Source organism: Callithrix jacchus, chromosome 15, assembly GCF_049354715.1.
Source record: "Callithrix jacchus isolate 240 chromosome 15, calJac240_pri, whole genome shotgun sequence".
Classification (NCBI taxonomy): Eukaryota; Metazoa; Chordata; class Mammalia; order Primates; family Cebidae; genus Callithrix; species Callithrix jacchus.
In genome coordinates this window covers 79,920,912-79,944,708 of record NC_133516.1, presented here as the reverse complement: position 1 = coordinate 79,944,708, position 23,797 = coordinate 79,920,912, and the positions used below count along the sequence as shown (strand labels likewise).

The 23,797-nt window shown below is 48.2% G+C and overlaps 1 protein-coding gene across 3 annotated transcripts in view; it reads left to right on the top strand.

Annotated features, from left to right (window-relative positions):
- The window catches only part of PDIA5 (protein disulfide isomerase family A member 5), a 130,519-nt gene that overhangs the window by 53,036 nt on the left and 53,686 nt on the right, over positions 1-23,797 (top strand). For all 3 annotated transcript variants that reach the window (XM_078351942.1, XM_002758754.6, XM_078351943.1), the window contains 4 exons: positions 2,611-2,702; positions 2,817-2,888; positions 9,005-9,141; positions 23,527-23,597. In XM_078351942.1, the coding sequence (XP_078208068.1) occupies positions 2,611-2,702; positions 2,817-2,888; positions 9,005-9,141; positions 23,527-23,597 (372 nt within the window). The remainder of the gene's footprint in view (positions 1-2,610; positions 2,703-2,816; positions 2,889-9,004; positions 9,142-23,526; positions 23,598-23,797) is intronic.

Genomic DNA, 23,797 nt, shown 5'->3' with positions numbered 1-23,797 from the left:
CGGTCAGAACAAGCCCTGTCTCCATCTGCCTCCTCTTCCCAGCCTTGCCAGTTATTGACATCTGACTCCCCATGAGGTCATGCTCGTTCAAGGAAATGCATGACCTTGTGGAGAGTTGGGACTCAAACCCAGGCGTCCAGAGCCCATGCTTCCAGCCACTGCGCCATGTTGCTGCCGCACTCAGCAAGATGTCTGAGAAGGCAGACGGTCCAACTTCCTGTGCAGAAATCTCAGACTGTCTCGTTCCTGGGAGAATAAAAAATATAGACCCTAGCAGGTGTACAATGAAGAGTTTTGCAAGAAAGAAAGATTCAAAAATGAAATAGGGACCATATGGGCATTGAATATGGAGCTGGATTTTAGCCTATATTCAATGGAATTGGAAGGTTTTGTGCAGGGAAGTGATGTAATGAGCGAGGAGGACGTGTAAGATTAATCTGTAGTGAATGTGCGCTGACATTGGGGAGATCAATTAGGCAGAAAGAAAAGGACTTTTAAAGTAGACAAATATTACTGGAACAGGCCACTGGGAAATGAGCAGAATGACTTTTATAGAGCATTCCAAGGCTTCAAGTAAATTCAATTCAAATTTGTTCTTCCTGTATTATTTGCTATATCCTAAAATGGGCTAGGAAAAAAAAAATCAGTGATTTAGTGAGCATTTATTGTGTGCCTGCTGTATGTGAGGCCTTGTGCTAGGGACTTGAGATAATTGGAAAGACATCCAGGTGCTTCTAGGGATGGAGAGGCCAGAGGCACAGTGGCTCCCATTACCAGGAAGACTCGGTAGGAAGTAAGGAAGATGACAGTTACTGAGCTCCAGTTTTGTGCTGCAACCTCTGACACAGGTCATCTCATTTAGTTCTCTAAAGAGTCCTGTGATGGTCACATCTTCCAGCAAGGGACCTCAATGAGGGTGAGTGACTTGCCCAAGGTCACATGACTCATAGGGGGAAGCTGTCTTTGCAATCAAGTTATTGTACACTGAAACCACTATTTATTTTTCTCTTGCTATGTGTCCTTGTATATTTGTCAGTAAAGTTCAGCTTCCTGGGTTTCTTCTCTTTGCTTCTGTAACTGCTGCTGGCTTTTTTGACTCTTTTTTTCTCTCTTCTATGCCACTCTGCTTTGTGGAATGGCCTTCCTGTGTCTGGCCATTCTGTCTGTGTTCTCTGCTGAGAGCAGATTCAAAGTCCTGGCTGGGCATGGTGGCTCATGCCTGCCATCCCAGCGCTTCGGGAGGTCGAAGTGGAAGGATCACTTGAGCCCAGGAGTTAGAGACCAGCCTGGGCAACAGCAAGACCTCGTCTCTACCAAAAAGAAAAAAAAAAATATCAGCTGGACATAGTGGCACACACCTGTGGTCCGGCTACTGAGGAGGCTGGGGTAGGAGGATTGCTTTAGCCCAGGAATTAGTTACGGAGCTGGATTTTAGCCTATATTCAGTGGAATTGGAAGATTTTGTGCAGGGTTTCTTCTCTCTGCTTCTGCAACTGCTGCTGGCTTTTTTGACTTATGTTTCCCTCACTTCTATGGCACTCTGCTTTGCGGAGCAGCCTTCCTGTGTCTAGCCATTCTAGCTACCTTCTCTGGTGAGAGCAGATTCAAAGTCCTGACTAGGCACGGTGGCTCGTGCCTGTCATCCCAGCGCTTTTGTGCTGTGAGCTATGATTGTGCCACTGCACTCCAGCCTGGCTGACAGAGTGAAACCCTGTCTCCAAAAAAATTTGTTTTTAATCTCTACAGACTTCTCCTTCCTAGTTCCTGATCTATCCCTAGAGAAGAAGGTTCCTGCTTCAGGAAACAAGGAGTTTTAGGGGATTCTTTGAGTTAGTCTTAGTGTTTAGCTACATCATGTTACCCAGCTACTAAAATATTCTTTCTGATTTAGGGATAGTGGACAGGTAAACCTCTGGAGTCAGAATTTGTTCAGAATTCTGAGATGATAATCCAGGAAGCCTGTGGGTAATGGTCACCAACAGGAAGAAACACCGGGGAGGCACAGCATGGCCTGGAGGGAGGAGAGTTAGGCAGGCATCTCGTTTCTCATGTTGTGTTATGAGAGCCACACGGCCTCCCTGGCCACATATGAGCTGTGAGGTTTGAAAACATCACACTCAAGCCTAGGTGGGCAAACCATGAGGTATCCAGGAGGGTGTCTAAGGATGTTACGCAGAGCTGAATGGGCGTACAAAAGCCACTTATTAGGAAAGAATACAACCCGAGTTGACATGAGCAGAGAAATAGGCGTAACACATCCTTGGCAGTGGCCCCTCTCTGAGAGCAGTTTGAACTAGGTGGCGAGGCCAGGCTTCTTCTGCAACCCTCAGAACATTGGCTTTGCTCTGGGGTGGTTCTTCCTGCAGGGCGGCAGAGGGAGCAGGTGTGCTGAGTGCAGCACTAGGCCAAGCTGCCTGCCTTCTCCAGCGCCAGGTCGTGATTCCTGGCTGGCTTCACTGGCCTTGTTTCCCAGCAGCCCTGATGCACATTGGTCTGTGGGGCTTTGTCCTGTATGTCTTTCTGGTGGGACAGCTGCTGGACAGATGGGTGTGGATCAGAGGGTGTCTGTGGGGCATAGGCTCCACACGGCTGTTCTCCACTTCCTCCCAGGTGCTGGCCGGGATGAATGTCCACTCCTCTGAATTTGAAAACATCAAGGAGGAATACAGCGTGCGCGGCTACCCCACCATCTGCTATTTTGAGTACGTCCCCCACTTTCCTTCTGAAGCTCGCTTCCTTCCCTGGTGATTGACCATAATCTCAGGGTGGCATTTGCATCCCTGGCTGAGCCTGTGTGGTTTCTCCATGTTTCACAGGAAAGGAAGGTTCTTGTTCCAGTATGACAACTATGGGTCCACAGCCGAGGACATCGTGGAGTGGCTGAAGAGGTAAGTGGGGCGCGCACGTGTGTGTGTGTGTGTGTGTGTGTGTGTGTGTGTGTGTGTTGGGGGGTGTGGATCCAGAGGGCGGGGCATCTGCTGAGCCCGAGGGCCGCAGGGCTCTGGCTGGTAGTTGGGGGAGAGAATGAGGAAGGGAACTGTGGTATGGCCCACAGCTGTCTCTGGCTTGAGTCTAGGTCATTATGGGGATTTTCGGAATTCAAGTTGCAGGATCCGTGAGGATTTGGTGTGACTTTGGCCTGTGATGATCAGACCTGCCTGGTGTGTTGGGTGGGGAGTCTGTCTCCCCTACCTCCCTTCGCCACAGACTGAAACTGGGGAGGGGCTGCCGAAGCCTGTCAGCTCTTCTGGAATAGTCAGGGCCTTTCTGAAATCTTCCCACATTTCACATTGAGTTTCTCCTCGACACATCTATCTGATGGATAGAGGTATTTCTCACCCAGGATACCAGGTTTGAGAGAGGCTCCAGTGCAGGTCTCTCTGAAAACAGAATTGTCAGTTGAACGCTTCTTTCAAACACAACACTGTCTTAGGTGCTGTGAAGGTACTAAGAAATATTCTAATGCCCCCACAGGCATGGCTTCAGAGCAACCTGCGATCCCTGTTTTATAACGTGATTAGATCCTTGTAATGCCAAACTCCACCACCCTGTTGGCTGCTGCCCCCCTTACTTGGAGCCCCCACTGTGCTAGGCCTGCTGCTTTGTCCTGCCGGATCACCCCATTCCCACTTCTCACGAGCTCTTCCACCTCAGGCTCATGATGTCCCCTTCTGGAAGCCTCCCCAGGCCACCCTCACTGAGCACGCACCCTGTTCAGGCTACGCTCTGTGTGTCACAAGTTCGGCACTTACCAGCTGCTGCTGCTTCGTGGGAATTTGTGCACACACGCTGGAATAACAACAGCCAATCTCCTTTGTGGCTGACACTGTTGTAAGCACTTTACATGGATTCTCATTTAGTCCTCACAACAGCACTGTAAGGAAGATGTTACCTTTCTCTTCATTTTATGAATGAGGTCCCTGAGGCACAGTGAGGGGGTGGTGCTGCTGGTAGGCAGTGGCAGGGCCCTAATGGATCCCTGCCCCCGGCCCAGCTCCCTGCAGCCCCCACAGTCCAGCTCAGCCTCCTCAAGTTCTGCTTGGAGCCCTTCCCCTCAGCTGCCAGCACAGTGGATATTTATTGACATCATTACCTTAGGGACACAGTGTGCAAACCCCAGGATTAAAGAATTAGTTATCCAAAGACATGGAGGTTGAAAATGTGTATTTTCAAAATGGGAAAGAAGGGTAAATTTTGTACCAGGAAAGAAAAAAAAAAAAAACGAGCATGAAACTGTTAGATTTCTAAAGGTGGAGAATCTCCCTCTTCTGTTCTGCCTACTCCCAGGGGCCCGGGAGATAAGAACAAGGGCTACCACGTTTGCATCGTGTCTTTTATTTCTTGGAAGCATCCTCACGTCTCTGCCCTCATCGGCTGTCTCATTTCCAGCCCCCGCCTGGGAAGGCTGCTGCCCATGATCATGTGTTCATTGTCTTAACCTGGGCCTTTGCTTGACTGTTTTCCTTTTTCATTTGATAATAAGCATGTCCTCTCCTCCAGGCAGACACATCTCATTCTGCTTTGGGAGAATGTCTCAACAAATAGCAATCTCATTTGTCACCAGAGCATAAAGTCTGTCTGCTTTCTTTCCCTTTTCTAACCTTTTCTGATTTCAAAACATCCTTATATCTTTTTTGGAAGGATACAATTTGTGTGTGTTTTTTTTAAGTGTTCAGAATTGCCTGCTAACCCTAGACAAAGGGAGCACATCAATGGCGTTTTTGAAACAGGCTATTATCTCCCAACTGGAGTCTCCTTCCCCATCCTCCCACCCCTCTCCTCTCGGTGCACCCCATCACAGCTCCCCTACCTGCATTGCTCTGGCTGGCCTGCACACCACAGCTGCCTCCAGACTCTGGTCCTGGGCACCGGATCCCCACTCCCTACTTCCCCCCATCTCCCATCGTGGGAGGGAAGGAGCTGTTGTTAACAGCCTTAGCCTCTGCTGGAGCTAGCAACATCGCTCTGCTACCAACTGGCTTAATTTTTAAAAATCTTTTCTGATTTTAGAGAGACTCGACTAAGATAGGCTTATTATAGAAAAACCTAAAAGTGTGGTTAAACAAAAAGTCCTCCCCCACCCTATTACCCAAAGATAGCATATTGTGGTATTATTTCCCCTACGTAGATCCAGCTCTGCCTGTGGGTTTTTCTGGTCCCACTTGTATTAAGCCTTTTCCAGTTACCCCTCAGATCCTGGTGGGCAGTAGTGATCTCACCTTTCCTGTTTCACCAGGTTTCTCCGTTGGCCCTTAGCTGCTTAGGGCTTCTTTGCAGACAAGTAGAGAAAGATGAGGGTGAACCCAGCCTTGCTAATTCTCCAGCTGGCTCTCAAACACCTAGGAGAGAAGTCCCTAGGTCCCACCCTTCAATGCGTGACTCTGGTGGTTGGGCTGGGGAAGGGTGGCACCAGGTGAGGCAGGGCAGGGAGTCAGCCCCTGGCATCTGAGCGTGTGAGGGCTCTGGAGTAGATGCATTGATTGTGGCACTGGTGCCTTTTGTTCTCTTAATGGCCACATATCTCACTGGCCCCTTGAAGTTGTCAGTGGTGAGCTGGGCTAGCAGACAGGTGGAAGGGTGCATAAGCAGCAGTCCATTTCAGGCAGGGCCATTTTGGCCTGTGTCGCTTTATACCAACCAGAAGTGAACTGAATTTACAAACACCAAGTTTTCTGGACTCGTAGTGGTTAGAGTTGCATCTTCTCGTCTATGGAACATACATCTCCCTTAGAAAAAGGTCTGATTGTAAGGCGCTCCCAGTCCTAGGGAGCCTGGGACCAATTGCTATCTCTAAACTGCAGAGCTCATGAAATCAGTTGCATGAAAGCAGATCGGAAGGGAACATAAAGTCATCAAATCTGCCCCAGTCATCCTTTCAATGTTTGCATTTCCTCACTCCCATTGGACTCATTCTGAGGTTGCCCATTCATGCTTGAATGACTCTTATGATTTAGGTGGTAAATGGTGTCTAGGAACATTTGGGCAGTACTTTATAAAATTACAAAGCATCTCACATATATTTTCTGTCTAGTTGAGGCTGAGAGGCAAGTAAAGAAAGGACCACAAACGCACTGTCTTTTGGCTGTTTGAAGCTCTCTGATTGTGGGTAGTGAAGGAAACAGGACTCAAGCTTAGGTCTGCTGACTCCCACTTTGGCCTTCTTTCCCTCTTCCCTGCAGTAGACAGAACATTCTTACTTACATCGAACTGAAGTTTCTTTCTCTGGAGCTTCCACTCATTAGTGTTGGTTCTCCTCTTCAGGCCCTAGAAAATAAATCTTAATTTCTTTTCTTAATGCAGTTTGGAATATTTGATGATAGCCACTGTGTTCTCTTACATCCTGTCTCCAAATTAAACACTTCCAGTTCCTTAAGCCATTTTCCCCTCATTCAGGGAATGCTTCTATTCAATGAGCATGTACTGGGTGTCTGCTGTGTATTGGGCGCAGGAGTTAGTACAGAGGTGAGAGAGTGCTCTGCAAGGAGCTCCCTGCCTGGGGTAGGCAGGGAGTGAAAAGCATCTTTCAGTGTTTTGGGTTCAGACTCCCACTCAGTCCGTCTCTTCCCAGTACATCCTTTTACCATGGTGCCCGGTTCTGCAGTCCTCTCCCAGAAAGAAACTTCCAGTCTCCTGGGTGGGAGAGGAGAGTGCCCTAGGATCTGAGGATCTGACCACTCCAGTTTTCAGCTAAACCTCCTGTTTTCAGCCCTAGGCTGCAGCTGTGCCTCAGGGAGTGGGTCCCTGGGCCCTTCAGAGCCTTGTCTTCTGTGTGGCTGTGGTTCTTGAGCCCATACTCTGCTTTTTCTACCCGGAAAGGTTTTTTTTGTTTGTTTGTTTTAACTCCTGAACTGTTATTTTCGCGATTTTAGAGTGTATTCGCCTCCATGACTGGATGCTCCTCTGGTTCTTTCCTTCCTGGGCCTGTCTTCCTGCTGAGCCATGGCCTCTCCATCCCATATTTGTGCTCTTGCTGGACTTTTAAAAAGTTTAGTTTTTGAATCAATTACATTCACATAATTCAATTTTTAAAATTATTTTTATTTTTTAAATAAGGTCTCTCTCTGTCACCCAGGCTGGAGCGTAGAGGGTGCCATCACAGCTCACTGCAGCTTTGAGCTCCTGGGCTCAAGTGATCCTCCTGCCTCAGCTTCCTGAGTAGCTGGGTCTACAGGCACAGGCCACCATACCCGGCTGATTTTTCTATTTCATGTTTTTGTAGACATGGAATCTCATTCTTTTGTCCAGGCTGGCAACATTTTAAGAATGTTTAAAAGGAATACATTCAAAAGCCTCCCTTTCACTTCTTTCCTTTTTCTTATTCTTCCTCCCATACCCTAGAATTTACAACTTAGACCCGTTTCTTTTATGTTCTTAGGGTGTTTATGTAGATACTAGCAAATGTGAATGAGTATATTTTATCTCCCCCCTTTTAATGCAAAAGTTAGCAAATTCTAGACTGTTCCATTCATCTCCAGCAGTCTGTCCACATCACAGTGTAGAGAACATCATTCTTTGCAGCGCTCAGCCCTTCCTAGTGTAGATGGACAGCAGTTCACCTAACCTGTCCTTCCAGTCTTCGCTATGACAAATAACCTGCAGTGGATGCCTCCGGATGCACGTAATGTTGTATGCGTGCAGGTGTACTGTAAAGATAAATTGCTCTGAAGTGGGATTGGTGGTGTTCTGAGGGGTCAGTTGTTTGAGCCCAGGTATAGGAACCTAGATTGCATGTTTGTCTGGGACCATTTTCTGGCTGATGATTCTTTCTGAAGCTTGATTTTGTCACCAGTCCCATCTGACATTGGATATGCATTGGCTGAGAGTGATTTGCCCTCTCCCTGCCTCCTTTTATTTCTTGGGACCTCGGAGGCCATAGCAGCTTGTGGGGCCCAGTCAGAAGGGCCAGAGAGGGCTTCTGAAGGCGACATCATACCTGGGCTTCTGCGGGGGGGAGGAAGTAGCAGATTCCACTGTGTCAGCCACTTCGCTGTCTCTGGTGCTTGAACTTTAAAACTGATGCTCCTGCAAGCTCTCAAAGGTGAGACACAATGGTTGTCTTTTCGCATTTGTCATCCTTGAGGGTTTTTTCAAAGCTGCAATTAAGGTGCTCTGGCAAAGGTACTTGTGACAGTAAAGCAGCAGGGAGATTGTGTCACCACAGCCACCCTGTCCTGAACTTTGGAGCAAGGGAGGGCCCCTGCGAGCCTCCCTCCTCCTAGCAGATGGTGACAGGACGGTCACACAGTCACTCTGCGGAAACAAGCTCCGGAGAGGTCAAGCGGCTGCCTGAGGTTTTGCAGCTGATAACTGGTGGAGTTGGTCTGGCTTCTGGGAGGACTAAATAAGTTGGTTGTTGGCCTCTGGGAAGGATTCGTGATGTAGCGTATACACTGTCATAGTTAGGATACCCTCAGCCTTCTTTCCCTCACTGTGACCTTCCCCCAAGGCTGTTTGGTGAACTCCCCTGCACCCCCATGTGGCAGCTTCCCCTTGCCTGGCCTAGATCTGATCTTTCTCAGGTACCTGACTTCTCTCTCCTCCTCATCCCTCCTCTCTGTGCCCTCTTACTCCTCTCCACTGTCTAGTGGGCAGTTCTAAACACAACAGTGAGCATTTCCAAAGGTCATCATTCACTGTTGCTATTTATTCTTTCCAGTTTGCTGAAAGTTTGAAATAGGTTGAGAAAGCTAACAAGCCCCCAGATTCCCAGGAGGAAGTAAGATGTCTTAGGCTATCTAGAGAGCTGTAACCAGAAGCTACTGTTTGTAACAGTGTTTCAACTAGGTTCCTGTCTGGGGCTTTGCGGGGAAGGTGGAGGTGGGCAGGGCCACACCACTCACCCCATGACACTACCACGGGGGTAGTTCCTGGTTTGTTAAAGGCTGAGCCCCTGGAGGGGGCCATGCCGAGCCAGTGGGGAGCTTCATGTCCAGGGGGCTGGAATGAGAAGGGCTGCCCAGGCCCCAGGGCCTGCTCTGAGCTCTGCCTGTTTTTGGTCTTCCAGTCCGCAGCCGCCACAGCCCCAGGTCCCTGAGACTCCCTGGGCAGATGAGGGCGGCTCCGTTTATCACCTGACCGATGAAGACTTTGACCAGTTTGTGAAGGAACACTCCTCTGTCCTCGTCATGTTCCACGCCCCATGTGAGTGGAACTTTGCTCCTCCTCTGCACACCCTCCCCTCTCTCAGAGTAGGATGAGCATGGTGTTTCGCAGTGTGAACCCAGGAAGCACGCACTTGTTGGATGCCAGGACCCATGCTAAGCCAGGGGATGCAGTGGTGACAGGCGAGGTCTCCACCCTCACGGTGCACACGGCCCACCCCCCATTGCCATGGAAACAACACAGAAGCCCCAATCAGGCTGCACTTGTCACTTTGCTAGAGTTCAGTGAGGCTCCACCACCTGTTGCTCTGAGCAGCTTCCTCCCAGTCAGCATGAATTGGAGAAATTAGGCTGGAAGCACCCTGAGATGTTACCTAGAACAGACCGGGCCTGGAAATAAAATTAGGGCTGATGCCTCATATAGGGGCTCATGCCTATAATTCCAGAACTTTGGGAGGCCAAGGCAGGAGGATTGTTTAAGGCCAAGAGTTCAAGATCAGCCTGGGCCACACAGCAAGATGCCCATCTCTACAAAAAATAAAAAATTAGCCAGGCATGGTGGTGCACAACTTGTGATCCCAGCTACTCAGGAGGCTGAGGTGGGAGGATTGCTTGAACCTGGCAGGTTGAGGCTGCAGTGAGCTGTGATTGCACCATTGCACTCCAGCCCGGGTAACCAAACAAGACCCTGTCTCATTAGCCGGGCATGGGGGCCCACACCTGTAATCCCAGTTACTCAGGAGGCTGAGGCAGGAGAATCACTTGAACGTGGAAGGTGGAGGTTATAGTGAGCCAAGATTTTGCCACTGCACTCCAGCCTGGGTGACAGAGTGAGACTCCATCTCAAAAAAATGATCCTGTCTCTAAAAGAATTTTTTTAATTAAAAAAAAAAAAGATACTACCTAGCACAGTAGTCACCTCTCATCTTACACGAGGTCAGGTGCTGAGGCCACAGGAGGGCTTGTCTTTGCCCAGGAGCCAAGAGAGCGTGGGGAGGCCAGGCTGGAGCTGCAGATCACCTGGTATCTAGAATGCCTTCTGTGTGCTTCACCTGGTTGCAGTCTCAGCCTGAAATGACCACAGTGAATCAAGGAAGTAAAACGCTGTAAGTGCTATCAAATGTGCTTGCGATAGGGCTAAAAGGCCTGTGGCTCAGTTTTCTGGGCCAGTATCCTCCCCACTCTCATGGAGAGTAGAAAATTGAATATAGGTGGTTTCCAAGAGGGACAAGGCTGCCCCTGGGAAGGCAAACAAGGCCTCGTGAGGCCAGGGGATGGCAGTCGTGGGCGCAGAGTGTGGTAAACAAGAGATTGTGGAGGAAAAGCTAGAGGTCAGTGCCTCACGGAGCAGGGCCGAAATTGCGAGGTCACAGTGCGTGAGGATGGTTAGTCCATAGAGGCATATTTCATGAGAAGGAAATGTTATTCCTCCTCTCAATCATAGGGTCCGCATGCCAGCAGCCGTGTGTCACCCTATGGCGATAACAAATGGTCTTCCTGAAGGGTCATCTTTCATTTTACCCACAGTGCCACAGTGAGTAGGATTAGCCCCATTTGACAGATGAAACTGTCACGTAGAGAAATGACACAGACCACCCACTGCTTCAAGAGTCCTGAGCTGCCTCAGGCCTCAAGAGCCTCAGGATCCAGAAAGAATGGGGTCAGAGCCTGAGCTGGGTCTCCTGGCCACCTCCCCTTTCTCCACAGTATCTGTGGGTTTGGGTTTGGCTAGCCTGGAGACTGTTTATAAATGTACTCTTACTATGCATTTTCCTAACTCTTTCTTTCTTACACGTGCTAAATTCTTAAGAGAATCCAAAGGAAAGGTTTCCTATAGCTCTTCTGAAAAGAGAACAAAGCAAGGCCCCAAAACAAAGTTTCAAGCCCCACCCCCGTCTTGTGGGCCTCTCCTGATAAATCAAAACGGCAGGGCCTTAGGAGCGTCTGCCTCAGGTCTGCTAAGGCCTTGGTGAGGGCATCCCTGAGGGTAAAGGTACCCAAAAAAATGCCTGCTGTGAGGCCAGCCAGGCAGCACTGCAGTGTTCTTCCTGGCTGTAAAATATGCTGGACTCACAGCTGCTGTTGGCAGCAAGGCTTGCAGGAAGTTTTGTTGAATCTGGAGCTGAAATCACCCTGCTTGCCATGATGGCAGATACTGGCTGGCTGTTTTCAGTTCCTCCTTGGGAACCTCTAGCGTCTTCCCCTCCAGATGTCTGTCCTTCCAGTCCTTTACTCCAGTCAGGGGAGCCCACCAGTCCCCTGGCCTTTCATGGCTCTGCACATGTGGGTTTATTTCTGCTGGACTGGCAGAGTGAGAGGGATCAGGGTAAAAGCATGTGGTTAGCTTCCTGATGTGCTGCCCGTTAATGTTCCTGTCAGATGGCGATAGCTCTGGATTAATTATCTTTCCACACAGTCCTTCATCTGGGAGCATGCTCTTTAGCCTAGAAAGGGATGGAATGGACATGCCTTCTAGGGAGTTCGGAGCTCGGGACAGGTGAACTGAGAGCAGAGAGGTCTTAGCTGCCTGGCTTTGTGCCTCATGCCAAAGTGCTTCCGAGAACCCCCAGTGATTGAGAAAGCACTTTTGCAGTGTTTGAGGGACCTTGAGTAAAGGACAAATATGAAGAGGCCAGAGACCAGCAGTACCATCCCAGGTTTCCTAAGTGCAGAAAGGGTGAAATCCAGAAATCACAGTGCTCCAGGTGTCAGCTCCAGGCCAAATACGGAGTGATTTGGAGATAGACCATTTTAAGAGACTTACAGAAACAAATTGGGATCCATCAGCATAGCAGAGCACACCTTCTACTGCAGATCGCTGAATGTGCTGCTTGGTTCGTTTCTTGGATTGCTGAGCTTGATGAATGAGCATGTCTTTCTTTTATCAAGACATTTGACTAAATGAGTTGCTGTTTTCCTAACTGTGATGGGGAGAATCAGACAGGATGGAGCTACCCTGAGGGGAAGCATCCCCTGGGTACTTTATGACTGTCAATCTGGCCTGCTGTCTAGAGGGTATGTACCTGTTTTTAATCAGCAACTTTGCTAACACTATTAAAAAGCATACTTTCACATTGGGCAGGGTTAGCCTTGGGAAAAGGCTAACCAGCTAAAATACCAGACCATGCAATGACATTTTGAAGCATCCCAACAAACCAAAATAGTGGGGCTCAAACTAAAAAGCTGAATTGATTTTTTATGACTCTTGTTAATTATGAAAGCAATGCATGTACATTGTGTCGTGGGATAATATAGGAAAGTATAGAGAAGAAAATTAAAATACTTCCTGATGCTGATGCCCAGAGAAAACCATGGTCTTTCTTTGCAGCGTTGCTTATTTGCTTCTTTTTCCTGTTCTTCTTTTCTTTGTCTTTCTTTGACATCAGGTCTCACTCTGTCTCTCAGGCTGCAGTGCAGTGGCACAAAAAAAGCAGCCTTGACCTCCTGGGCCCAGGTGATCCTCCCACCTCAGCCTCCTATGTAGTTGGGACTAGAGGTGCATGCTACTACACCTGGGTAATTTTTAAATTTTCTGTAGAGATGGGGGTCTCACTTTTGCCCAAGCTGGTCTGCTTTGTTGCTTCTATGCCCATCGTGAGTACCCAGTCAATGTTAGTTTCTTTCCCAGTCCTGCTTAGAAAGGCCAGGAAGGGAAAGGGTCTTCAGCTTTCCTCCTGACCTGTGCCGCCCCAGGGGGGTGCTCTCTGGCACCTGTGGGTTCCAGAGGCAAGTTACTTGCTTTTCTTTATGGAACTGTTGGGACACTTGTGAGGCTGCTCCGCTGGGCTCTTGACAGGAATGACACATGGCACTCCTCCCCGTTCTATGTCACCCGTCACCATGAGTGATGACTGACCTGGGGATGCTACAGGACCTGGTCCTTTACCCTCTTCCCAGCACTCCTGCCACTTACTTTCCACCTCTGCCTCCCTGGTCTCCCCATTGTCTTCCTTCCTTCTCTCTCCCCCAGCGAGAGTCCCTTAGAAATCCTCCACAGATAATTCAGCAGCCTCTCCAACTGATGCCTAAGTTGTTGCTAAATAGATGAGCCTGGGGCAGCCATAATGCTAAGTTCTTCATATGGGTAATCTCCGTCCTGCTGCAGGCCACACTGAGATTTACAGCCAGGTTTGCCCCACAGTCCTGTCCTCCAGGAGCTAGGCCAGGCCTCCTGGATGGGACAGGCTGAGTGTGAGCAGAGGGCTCTGAGAGGGGCACGTCTGTGGTGCTGCTGGTAACAGAGCCTGGGCCCGAGGCCAGGAGCAACCTCTTGCTAGCACGTGGCTTCCCCTTTGTAGTGAGGCTTTGTGCCTGACCTCCCTCTGGTCCTCATGGTAAGTCCTCACGTGCAGTTCCAGGCCCAGTTTTCCTACCCTGCAGCAGGTGACAGAGATGCTCTCTGCAAAGGGTATGTCAGCAGGACACTGACTGCTGCCACCTGTGGCACTTGTTTTTCTGCAGCGTTCAGTGTGAAAGAAGTCAGAGTGTGGGTGGCCACTTACCTCCTCTTGTCACTGTCTGTTTTTTGTCCTTCTCTAGTAACTCCAGGCCTGCATTAGCAGGGGAAGGACAAACTGCCCATGGCTCACGTGGGGATATTCAGGGACCAGGTGGGACATCCCAGGAAGGGGTGTCCCTGAGGAGCAGTTGATCTCTGCTAGGCCCATGGACACCCATGTGGGAGCTGGAGATCCTGAGCACCCCTGCCCTTCCTCTCCCCTGTGCTGCAGGGCTTCTTGGGGGCCACATGGCTCTACCCTTGCCCACCCTCTGACACATCGACCTGTTTTCCTTGGCAACAGGTCTGAGATGAGATGTTTTCTTTGCCATAACTCGCCTCCAGCAGGTGTCTGGACTGCTTTCCAGGAGCTGGTCTGTTTCTGGCAGCAGGTCCCCATCACACTCAAGATTATCTGCTTTTTTTTTTTTTTTTTAAGCTTTTTAGTTTTGTCTTATTCTCAAAGCAATATATAACCTTGGTAGAAAATCTAGAAGGTATAGTAAAAGATAAATGATCAAAGAAAGAAACTACCTATAATCCCATTATCTAGAGGTAACCACTTTCTTTTTTACTTTTTGGCATCATTCTTGCTAGTCTTTTTTATTTATTTTTCCCCTTGTTTTTAACTTTTATTTGTTAGATGAACATACCATAACAGTGACCTTTTAATCACATGTATAGATTTCTGTAACTATCATGCCACAAAGTGCCTTCATGCTATCATTTTATTTTATTTATTCATTTATTTCTGTTTTTTCTTTTCTTTTCTTTGAGACAGGGTCTCACTATGTTGCTCAGGCTGGCCTCAAACTCCTGAGCTCAAGTGATCCTCCCACTTCAGCCTCCTGAGCAGCTGGGACTACAGGCATGGGAAATCACACCTGGCTAATTTTTTGGATTTCTTTTTGTGGAAAGAGTCTAAAGTGTCCCTGTGTTGCTCAGGCTGGTCTTGAACTCCTGGCCTCAAGTGATTCTCCTGCCTCTGCCTCCCAAGCAGCTGGGATTACAGGCATGAGCCACTTTACGTGGCCACTTGTATTTTCTAATTGCACAAATAATTTAAGAATAATATTAACAGCATTCTTGTTATCAGCAGTGCAAGGTTCAAGGGTTACATAAGAATATAGTGCAGGTCAGGTACAGTGGCTCATGATTGTAATCCCAGCACTTTGGGAGGCCGAGGCAGGCAGATCACGTAGTCAGGAGAGTGAGACCATCGTGGCCAACATTGTGAAACCCCATCTCTACCAAAAATACAAAAAATTAGCTGGGCGTGGTGGTACATGCCTGTAGTCCCAGCTACTCAGGAGGCTGAGGTGGGAGAATTGCTTGAATCCAGAAGATAGAGATTACAGTGAGCCAAGAGCCGAGATCATGCCACTGCACTACAGCCTGGGTGACAGTGCGAGACTCTCTCTCAAAATAATAATAATAATATAGTGCAGACAGTGAGAATCCCTCCCTCCCCACCGTGCGCCCTTCTCAGGGGTGGGCTCCACTCATAGTGGAGCATGGATCCTTCTCCTTCTGCAGTGCTTCCACCTAAACAACAGGGGGTTGGTTTGCTGTTGTTGTTGTTGTTTAAACATAAATAGGATCACTTCCTATCCATTTTTTTATAATTTGTTTTTTTTTTAATCACCAATAGTTCTTGAAGATATTTTCATGTAAATGTAGATATTGGCACATAAATCTACCTCAGTCTTTTTAACCATTGAATAGAATTATATAATTTGAATATGCCATAAATTTTAAACCATTCCCCTATTGATAGATATTATGTTTACAATTTTTCACTATTCAAACAATACAATGAGTATTTGTAAACATTCATAATTGGGAACATGTGTAAATATTTTTTATTAATTCCTAAAGTGAATTTCCTTGGCTCTGAGGTAAGTAAACTTGAGCTTTAGAAGATGCTACCAAATTGCCCCACAGAAAGGTTTTCCCAAACCCAGCAGTGTGTAGCAGAGCCCCTGTCCTTGCAGCCATGGATACTATCTGCCTTTTATATTTCTGCTAAGCTGGGCAATAGAGCAACTTGTCTGTAGCTCTCTGACCTCTAGGGAAGCAGGACATCTTTTCACGTGGTAATCAGCTTTTCCTGTTTCTTCCATGGACCACCTATTCATACACTCTGCCCATTTTTCTACTTGGTGGTTCGTCTTTTTATTCTTAACCTAGACATCTATAATTATAGATACTAATCTTGATCTGTTTTCTGTGTTTTCCATGTTCCGTTAATCTATTTCTTTTTTTTTTTTTAAGACAGGGTTTCACCATGTTGGTCAGGCTGGTCTTGAACTCCTGACCTCAGGTGATCCGCCCGCCTTGGCCTCCAAAGTGCTTGGATTACAGGCGTGAGCCACCACGCCTGGCCCCGTTAATCTATTTCTTGCTTTAACTTTCTTTATGGTGCCTTTCATTGTACAAAGCTCTGCATCTTTTGTAGCTGAGTAATAGCTATTATATTTATTGATCACTGATCACACTTACTATGGATCAGGCATCGTTCTACACACTTTCCATATTTTAACACATTTAGTCTTCACAAAAAATTCAGTGAATTTGATGTCATGATTAAATATTCTCATTTTATAAGTAAGGAAGGGTAGCACCAAGAGGTCAAGAAACTTGCTAAAGATTACATAGCCAAAATGTGCAGCCAGGATGAAAGCCTAGGCTGTGCCAGAGGCCACCGCCTAACCACTGAGCCATTCTGTGAGTCTATCTTCTCCCATCCTGACCTCTGGGATTGTGAGTTGTTTAGGATCCATCCTTAGGATATAAAAATAGTGCCCTATATTTTGGTATAATGTTTTTTGTTTTTTCATGTGTTTCTTTAATTCATCTGTATTTTTCATTTGTTTGTTGTGCCCGGTAGGAGGAAGGGATTTTCTTTTCTTTGTTTTGTTTATTTTGTTTGTTTTTGAGATAGGGTCTTAGTCTGTCACCCAGACTGGAATATGGTGGCATGATCATAGCTCGCTTTAATTTCAAACTCCTGGGTTCAAGTGATCCTCCTGCCTCAGCCTCCTCAGTAGCTAGACTATAAGAACACACTACCATGCCTGGCTTTTTTTTTTTTTTTTTAATGGAGATTCACTCTGTCGTCCAAACTGGTCTCAAACTCCTGGTCTCAAGCAATCTACCTGCCTTGACCTCACAAAGTTCTGGGATTATAAGCATGAGCCAGTGCATCTGGCCCTAATTTTATTTATTTAAGTCTTTTCTGTGCATCTTTTTCCTTTAAATTTTCCCCTTAACATTATCTTTTAGGTATTTTCATATGTTATTAAAAATGCTTTTTTTGTACATGCTTTTTGTGGCCACCTAATATTCCACTGTATAATATAATGGTACCGTAAGTTAGTTAACTAGCCTCGTAATGTTGAACGTTTGAGTTGTTTACCATATTTCCCATTATAAATCATGCTGCAAAGAACATTTTAATGCATAAATATTTGTCTTCATGTCAGATTGTTTCCTTAGGATAGAAGGCTGGAAGTAAAATTTCAAAAGCTTGTTTATCCACATTTTGCACTAACGTAAAGGAAAAAAAAACTCTTTGCATAGGAAGAAGGGCCACATGATGAACAGAGGCATCTGTGAGTGTGTGAGTCCCCAGAGGCTGTGACTGTCAAGGAGTCCAGTTTGGTGCTTATGCATTCGGAAGCCTTGAAAGAGCGCTGAGGTCTCTGTTGGGCCCCCACAGCCGTCTTTCTGCTAGCATTTGTAGAAATCCCTCCCTCCCTGGTATGCCCCAAGCTAAATTCCAAGCAAGGCAGGAGCCAGGCTCTTCCAGAGGCCCAAGTACTACCCCCATACCCTGGCTACCAGGGAGCTTTACAGACTAATCTAGTCCCCTGGGAAATTCTGATTCCAGCATCCAGGAAAGCCCCATAGCTGGCCTATAATAAAATTGTAAGTGTAATTGAATTTAATGAAATCCAGAGGAATCCGAGGGCTTGGGGTTGACAGGAGGCCAACATTCCCACAGCCAGAAAAGACCATGATCAAGGAGTTGATGTGCAGACCTCTATGCCAGATCATAGAATCAGAGTAAGTACACTTACACAGATGATAAAAGCCCAACAAGGAAGTTTAGCAATAAAACTTAATGGGCTATCAAATCACACTCAGGACACCAAATGCAGTGGGCTGGAGTCCTGCTCCCCTCATGCAACCCTCCTCCTCTGGCTGTCCAACAGCCAGGGGCATCACAAAGGCCAGGCCCAGGAGACTGGTGCTCAGGTCACGGCAGGCTCTATCCATCACCCATGGCTCCCTAGGACAGGTGGGTGTGAGGGAGGGAGGCATTTGCTCAGCCAGACCTTTCTCCTCCTCTGGGCCTGGCCATGCTCCTCATCCTAAACTCTATTTGTAGAAGTTTATTGCTTAGCCTTAGTGTCTTATTCAGGGCCAGAGGGAATTGATGTTAGAACTGAAAATCTTAATGATATCAAGACAACTATAAGGTATGTATGGGAAACTTTGGAACAGGATCCTTAGATGTTAGAGATTTTTGGAGACATTTTTCTCCTCATGAGGTGCAGACAAGGTGCACAAATGGTAGTGGGGAAAAGAGGAGAGGGGATATGCACACCAGCCAGCTTGGTTGCCAGTTCTACTAATTAGAGGTATTTGGTCAAATTAACAACTATTTGACTACAAGCCACGACCTTCCCCATAAAGAATTTAGTGCTGCCAAACCTGTGTGCACAGATGTAAACTCAACAACCTAGTCATGAGGTTAATTCATTCAGAAAGTGTGTGGAGCAGCATAGTCAGAGTGAGGAATATGGTGGCAAACTAGACAAGATAGCTGAGCCCTTACTCGAGCATACGGAGCCTCCATTCCAGTGAGGGGATGGGCAGGGAACGAGTGAGCAGATTACTCCAGCTGCTTTGAGCACAATTAAGAAAGCAAAACAGGATATTGGGTGAGGGCATGATGGCATGAGGCACCTTTGAGATAGGTGGTCAGGGAGGGTCTCCTAGAAGGTGAAATTTGAGCAGAAGCCTAAGTGGCTGATAGAAAGGGGGTGAGCCGCACATAGACCTGGCTACCAGAACTGGCTCACTGGGAAGAGGAGCTGTGACCACCTTGCAACGTCTGTCAGAGACATGGGAAGCCAGCTGGGGTCAATACCAGGAGACCTCCAGATTCTGTAGGTCTCCATGTAAGGGAAAGAACATGTTCCAGGGTGCTGGAGTAGAAATTAGCTTGGTGTGATTGGAGAAGAGAAGGAGAACCAGAAGCTGCAGTAGAAGTGACCTGAGTTGAAGTTGAAGGTATGCAGAACTCAGATTGTGTGGGGTTTGCAGCCATGAATTGTGTGGGGTTTGTAGCCAAGTTTGGGTTTGAATCTACCTGTGATGGGAAGCCACTGGAAAGTTTTCAGCAAAGGAATTTTATGTGATTGATGTTTTGAAAAGATACTGCGGCTGCCCTTAAATATCAGAAGACAGCAGTATCACGGTCACAAAGCAACACAGCATTAAATGCCATACAAATATCTGAATAAGAAGTATTTTGTAATTAGAAGAGAAGCAGATCATTTGATGGGGCTGCAGTGAACTGGGAAGACTCAAAGCAGGGGCTAGAACAAAGGTGGGATTGCAAGGGGTTGTCCAGGGTGGATGCTGCCTGTGGAGAGGTCCTATCCATAAGGGCAGAGGCTGGGAGGAAGAGGGGGCAGGTGGTGATGGCCCTGGGGGATTTATCACGTCATCTTCCAGAGCCACAATTTCTGGCACTGTAAAACGGACCTATTGCACTGTGTCATGTGTCTGGTGGGGCTGTCACGATAGAGTGTATGGAACCCTGGCACAGATAGTGAGTGCTTTCCTTATAGAGGTAGGGGATTCTGGGAGCTGAGGCTGAAGTCCAGGAGACAGCCACATGGGTAAGCTGCAGAATCTGGAGGTCTCCTGGTATTGACCCCAGCTGGCTTCCCATGTCTGTGACAGATGTTGCAAGGTGGTCATGGCTCCTCTTCCCATTGAGCCAGTTCTCAGTCTCAGCTCTGTCCCAGGCCCACTGCTGGTGGAAGCTGGCCAGTGGAATGGAACCCACTTGCCACCCTAGCAGGGTAGTGGCATCAAAGGCCTGGAGCCTGATAAAAGGATGAGGTAGACCTCCCTACCAGCGCATGGTAAATTCCCATCTTCAGGAGTCCTGTCACATCCACTGGGTCACTTTAGAAAGAAAGAGTGATTCTCAGTGAGTGACAATGGCTGGCTTTTCATTGTCTCCCCTCCCCGATTCCTACTCCAGTCCCACTGTCCACCTTGACCATGGACCCTGCAAGCAGCTGGCCTGACAGCACCATCCATATCATGGAGGGTGTGGGGAGAGTGTTCAAGGGAGCCTCTCTTTCCTACCTCTCCCACCTCCCATGGAGGCCACCCAGAGCCTCACGCTTGCATTTCCTGAGGCCTCCCTGTGTGTTCTCCACTATGTACTGCTGGGCTGAGTTAGTCTGTCTCAAGGCAGTGGAGCTTTGAGGACTTTGCAGGGAGCACTCACATCTCTCCAGAGCAGTCTGAACTCTCGGGTGATGGACCCACAGATGCAAGAGTGACTCTGAGCTTCCTTCTCCTGCAGTCTGTTTAAGCAGGGTGAGCTCCCTTGCTCTGCCCTGGTCAGGGGAGGTCAGCCTGAGAGCAGAGAATGGTTGGCTCACCTCAGACAGGTGCAGGGAGCAGCAACCTGGAGGTACCTGGGGACAGGGAGATAGCTTTAAGAGCTGTAGAACTTTTTCATCCTGATCATAGCCCCAAAGGATGGTTTACTCCACTCTATTTTAGTGAGAAACAAAAAATAATTTTTAATCTTAATATACCTCATATTAAGTCAGCAGAAGCCTCCTCAGAGTATTCCATTTTCTCCGAGCACGTGGGCCAGTGTAGAAGGACATCTGAACCTGGGTCCCTGTGTGTCAGCTCTCCGTGTTTGTCCACTCGCCCTCCCATAGGAAAGTGATTGGTTTGGAGTCCAGTGGCCTCTGTCCTGGGTTCCTAACCCCAGTCTGTGAGCAAGTTCACAGAGTCCAGGACCCCTCTGGGATTATACATACATGTGGAGTATATGCATCAGTGTGGGGAAGGGGAGGAGTGGCTTTTGTGACAGTCTCAAGAACATCAGTGCCCAGGAGGCACAGACTCCTGCCCCAGCTCTCCCTGGTCCCTCTTGGAGTTCCTCCTCTCACTGCTGAGGTGGGGCCCGCTGCCTAGAAGGAGGGGCCTGTCTGCTGTTCCCCACTGGATCGCAGGCTGCACATGTCTCAATGGGAGCAGGCTCAGGGAAATACAAATAGCACTGCATGCTTTTATATTTCAGGTGTAGCCTATTAAATGGGCTTTTGTGGTTGCCCCTGGGAATCTGTGTGTAATTGGTGTGTAAAATTGTTTCTGTGGGAAAAACAAACGGCCAGCTTACCAAAACAGCCCTTCTGTAACTGGATTATTTAGGCGACACATGGCTTGTGATGATGCTAAACGTTCATTTCTGGAAAGTGATATTCTTGTAATTCAAAGTAACGATGACCCTGATACCTCTACAGCTCATGATGGAGGGATCCCAAGTGGGTTCCAGTCAGGCCGTGAGCTCCCAACATCATCCTACCCTGGGTGCATTTTTCTGGAAAAGGGTTTACTGCTTTGATCATGATCTCCACAATGTCTAACTGCAGGGGACATGAAGAGCGTCTGCTGTGGAGAACCAGGGCAGGAACAGCAGGGCTGCCCTGCCCAGCCCAAGGGCAGCCTCTGCAGGGCCAAACTCAGCAGTCCCAGAGGAGCCTTGAGGAGCAGGGCAGTGTGCCTTTTGAGACAGTGTACCTTGCTCAGCCCTGGCAGCGGGATTCTGCGCTGCTGAATTGAGCATTGGGACATTCTTGTTTCTCTGAGGCTGCCCCTGCCCTCCTGACTGGACCCTCTGTCCTCTGTCTCTAACTTGCCCCCATGTGTTCTCCAGAGGTCTTCTCAAGCTTCTGGTCACCCCAGGAGTTTTCTACTCACTATTTAATTAGGTCTCTTCATTGCTGACCAGTAAATATTTATCGCGTATCTATTAAATGGTGATCCTTTTGCTTCATGGGGAGGTACAAGGTTAAAAAAAAACCCTCAGGCCCCACCTTTAGAGAGTCAATGTCTGGTACCTGGAGCCCAGCATGATGAGTGTGTAGTGCGAGTACAAGATGTAGTAGGGCTACAAGCAGCTGCGGCTCCCCTAAGGCGGCTGGGGCAGGTGAGGAGTGCTCTTTCTCTGGTTCATCCCTTAAAGGCATTGTGTGTGCCACTCTATTCTCCTCTGGACCAAAGACCATGGTCCTCTCTGTCATTATGCTGGAAGATTCTAAGGGCTGATACCTTTTCTACCCTCTCTTCTGCATCATAGCCCAACAGGAGTAGGGAGCTCCCTGTATAATGGCAGCAGGGGTGCCTGTATACCCCAGCAGTTCCTCCTCCTATTGTGGAACCTGCGAGTTGGGGGTTAGCAGTGTCCCTCTTCCTTGGATGCACTTGGGAAGGACCAGCTTATTGGCTGAGAATTGTAGCCACTCCCTGGGCTGCATTCCATTAGGGTCAGTGCCCTTGAACAAGTCATGTCCCCAGCACTCTGTCCAGAGGAGGAGCTTGACAACACTGCCCAGGAGCTCAATGATCAGTTCAGTTTTCTGTTATCAGTTAAGTAGGGAGTAGTCCCTCCAGGGTCCCTTGTCCCTTGCGGGGACAGGGTGAGAATGAGTGGAGGAAGCAGGTACAGGCAAGAGTGGGATGGAGAGATTAAGAATGAGACAGGTTCATGTCTCACCCGGAGCTGAGTTCTGCAGGAATGGCCCTGGAGGAGGAGGCAGGAGCTTTCATCCTGGCTGGGTGCTCAGCTGGAGGCAGGAAAGCCGATTCCAGAGCTCAGCGGGAGGTCTCCTCTGATTATACTGTTTGACTTTCTCTCTTCCTTTCTTCTTGTCTTTCCTTTTTCTTACAATCAGTAGAATTACAGCGTTCTCAGCTCCCACACAGTAGCACGCCCTGAGAAGGTTGAGTCACGACCTGTCATCCACTGAACCTGGTTAATACACAGCCAGGCTCACCTTCTGAGCAGCCTCCAGCCTGAGCCAGTCTGCAGACCCCTCACCTCCCAGCCCCTCCAGTATCACGGGCCAGAAAGTACTCTTTCTATTAAAATGAAAACAATGTACAAATGTCGAGGTCTGTCATCTACACAAAGTGCTTATTTTCTTTTTAATGCATCAAATTTTATTATTTGTGACATCTTACAGTGTTCATGTGGCTGTGAGAAAAGGACAGAATAGTTTCTATCCGAGGAAAATCCCATCACGTCTTATGGGGACAATTGGAATGTAATTATCTTCCATACTTTTGCCTCTGTGAACTTTTATTCCCAGCTCAAGGCCTCAGACTGCCTTCTATCCAGAGAGGAGGATGATGGTGATCGCAGCGTGTTGCCACACGCTGCCTGCAGCTGTGGCTTCCCACAGATTGCTTAAGTTTTCAGCCCAGCTCTGTGACCCATGGCAGTCACCTGCCCTCTTGGTGCCTCAACTGTCTAATCTGTGGAATGGAGATAATGTCAGTTCCTGCTTTGTGGGGCTGTTATGAGGCTGTAAAGCACTGGTCAGTACCTGGCACACCAGGGCTACATACATGTTGCCCATATTGTTTACGCACTTGTTTTATTATTGTGTCTGAGGTACCTTCACCCTACCCCAATCCATTTCCAGGAGATTAAGCCAAAGATTTCTTTTCTTTGAGCTGGTGCTGCTGCTGCTTTTCTCCCAGGTACCGCCAGTATCTGGGAACGGAACTGAGCTGCCTTACAGAGGTGGCACAGGGGAGCATCCCCAGGGCCTCTGTGCTATAAGAGTGGTTTCTCTTCATCTCTCCCCACAGGGTGTGGCCACTGTAAGAAAATGAAGCCGGAGTTTGAGAAGGCAGCAGAAGCCCTCCATGGAGAAGCGGATGTAAGCTTCCTTTCCTTCCCCCTCACTGTTCTCTTTGAAAGAATCACTGACAGGTGGAATCATTATGACTCTCCCCTGCAAGCCCTGCCACAGGTCCCCTGGTCCCTGCAGGCCAGCAGTACCTCTCTGTGCCCAAGAAGAACATGTTAGACAGATGAGATCTTAGAGGGGTGCAGAGGGACTATTGAACCATGTTCCCA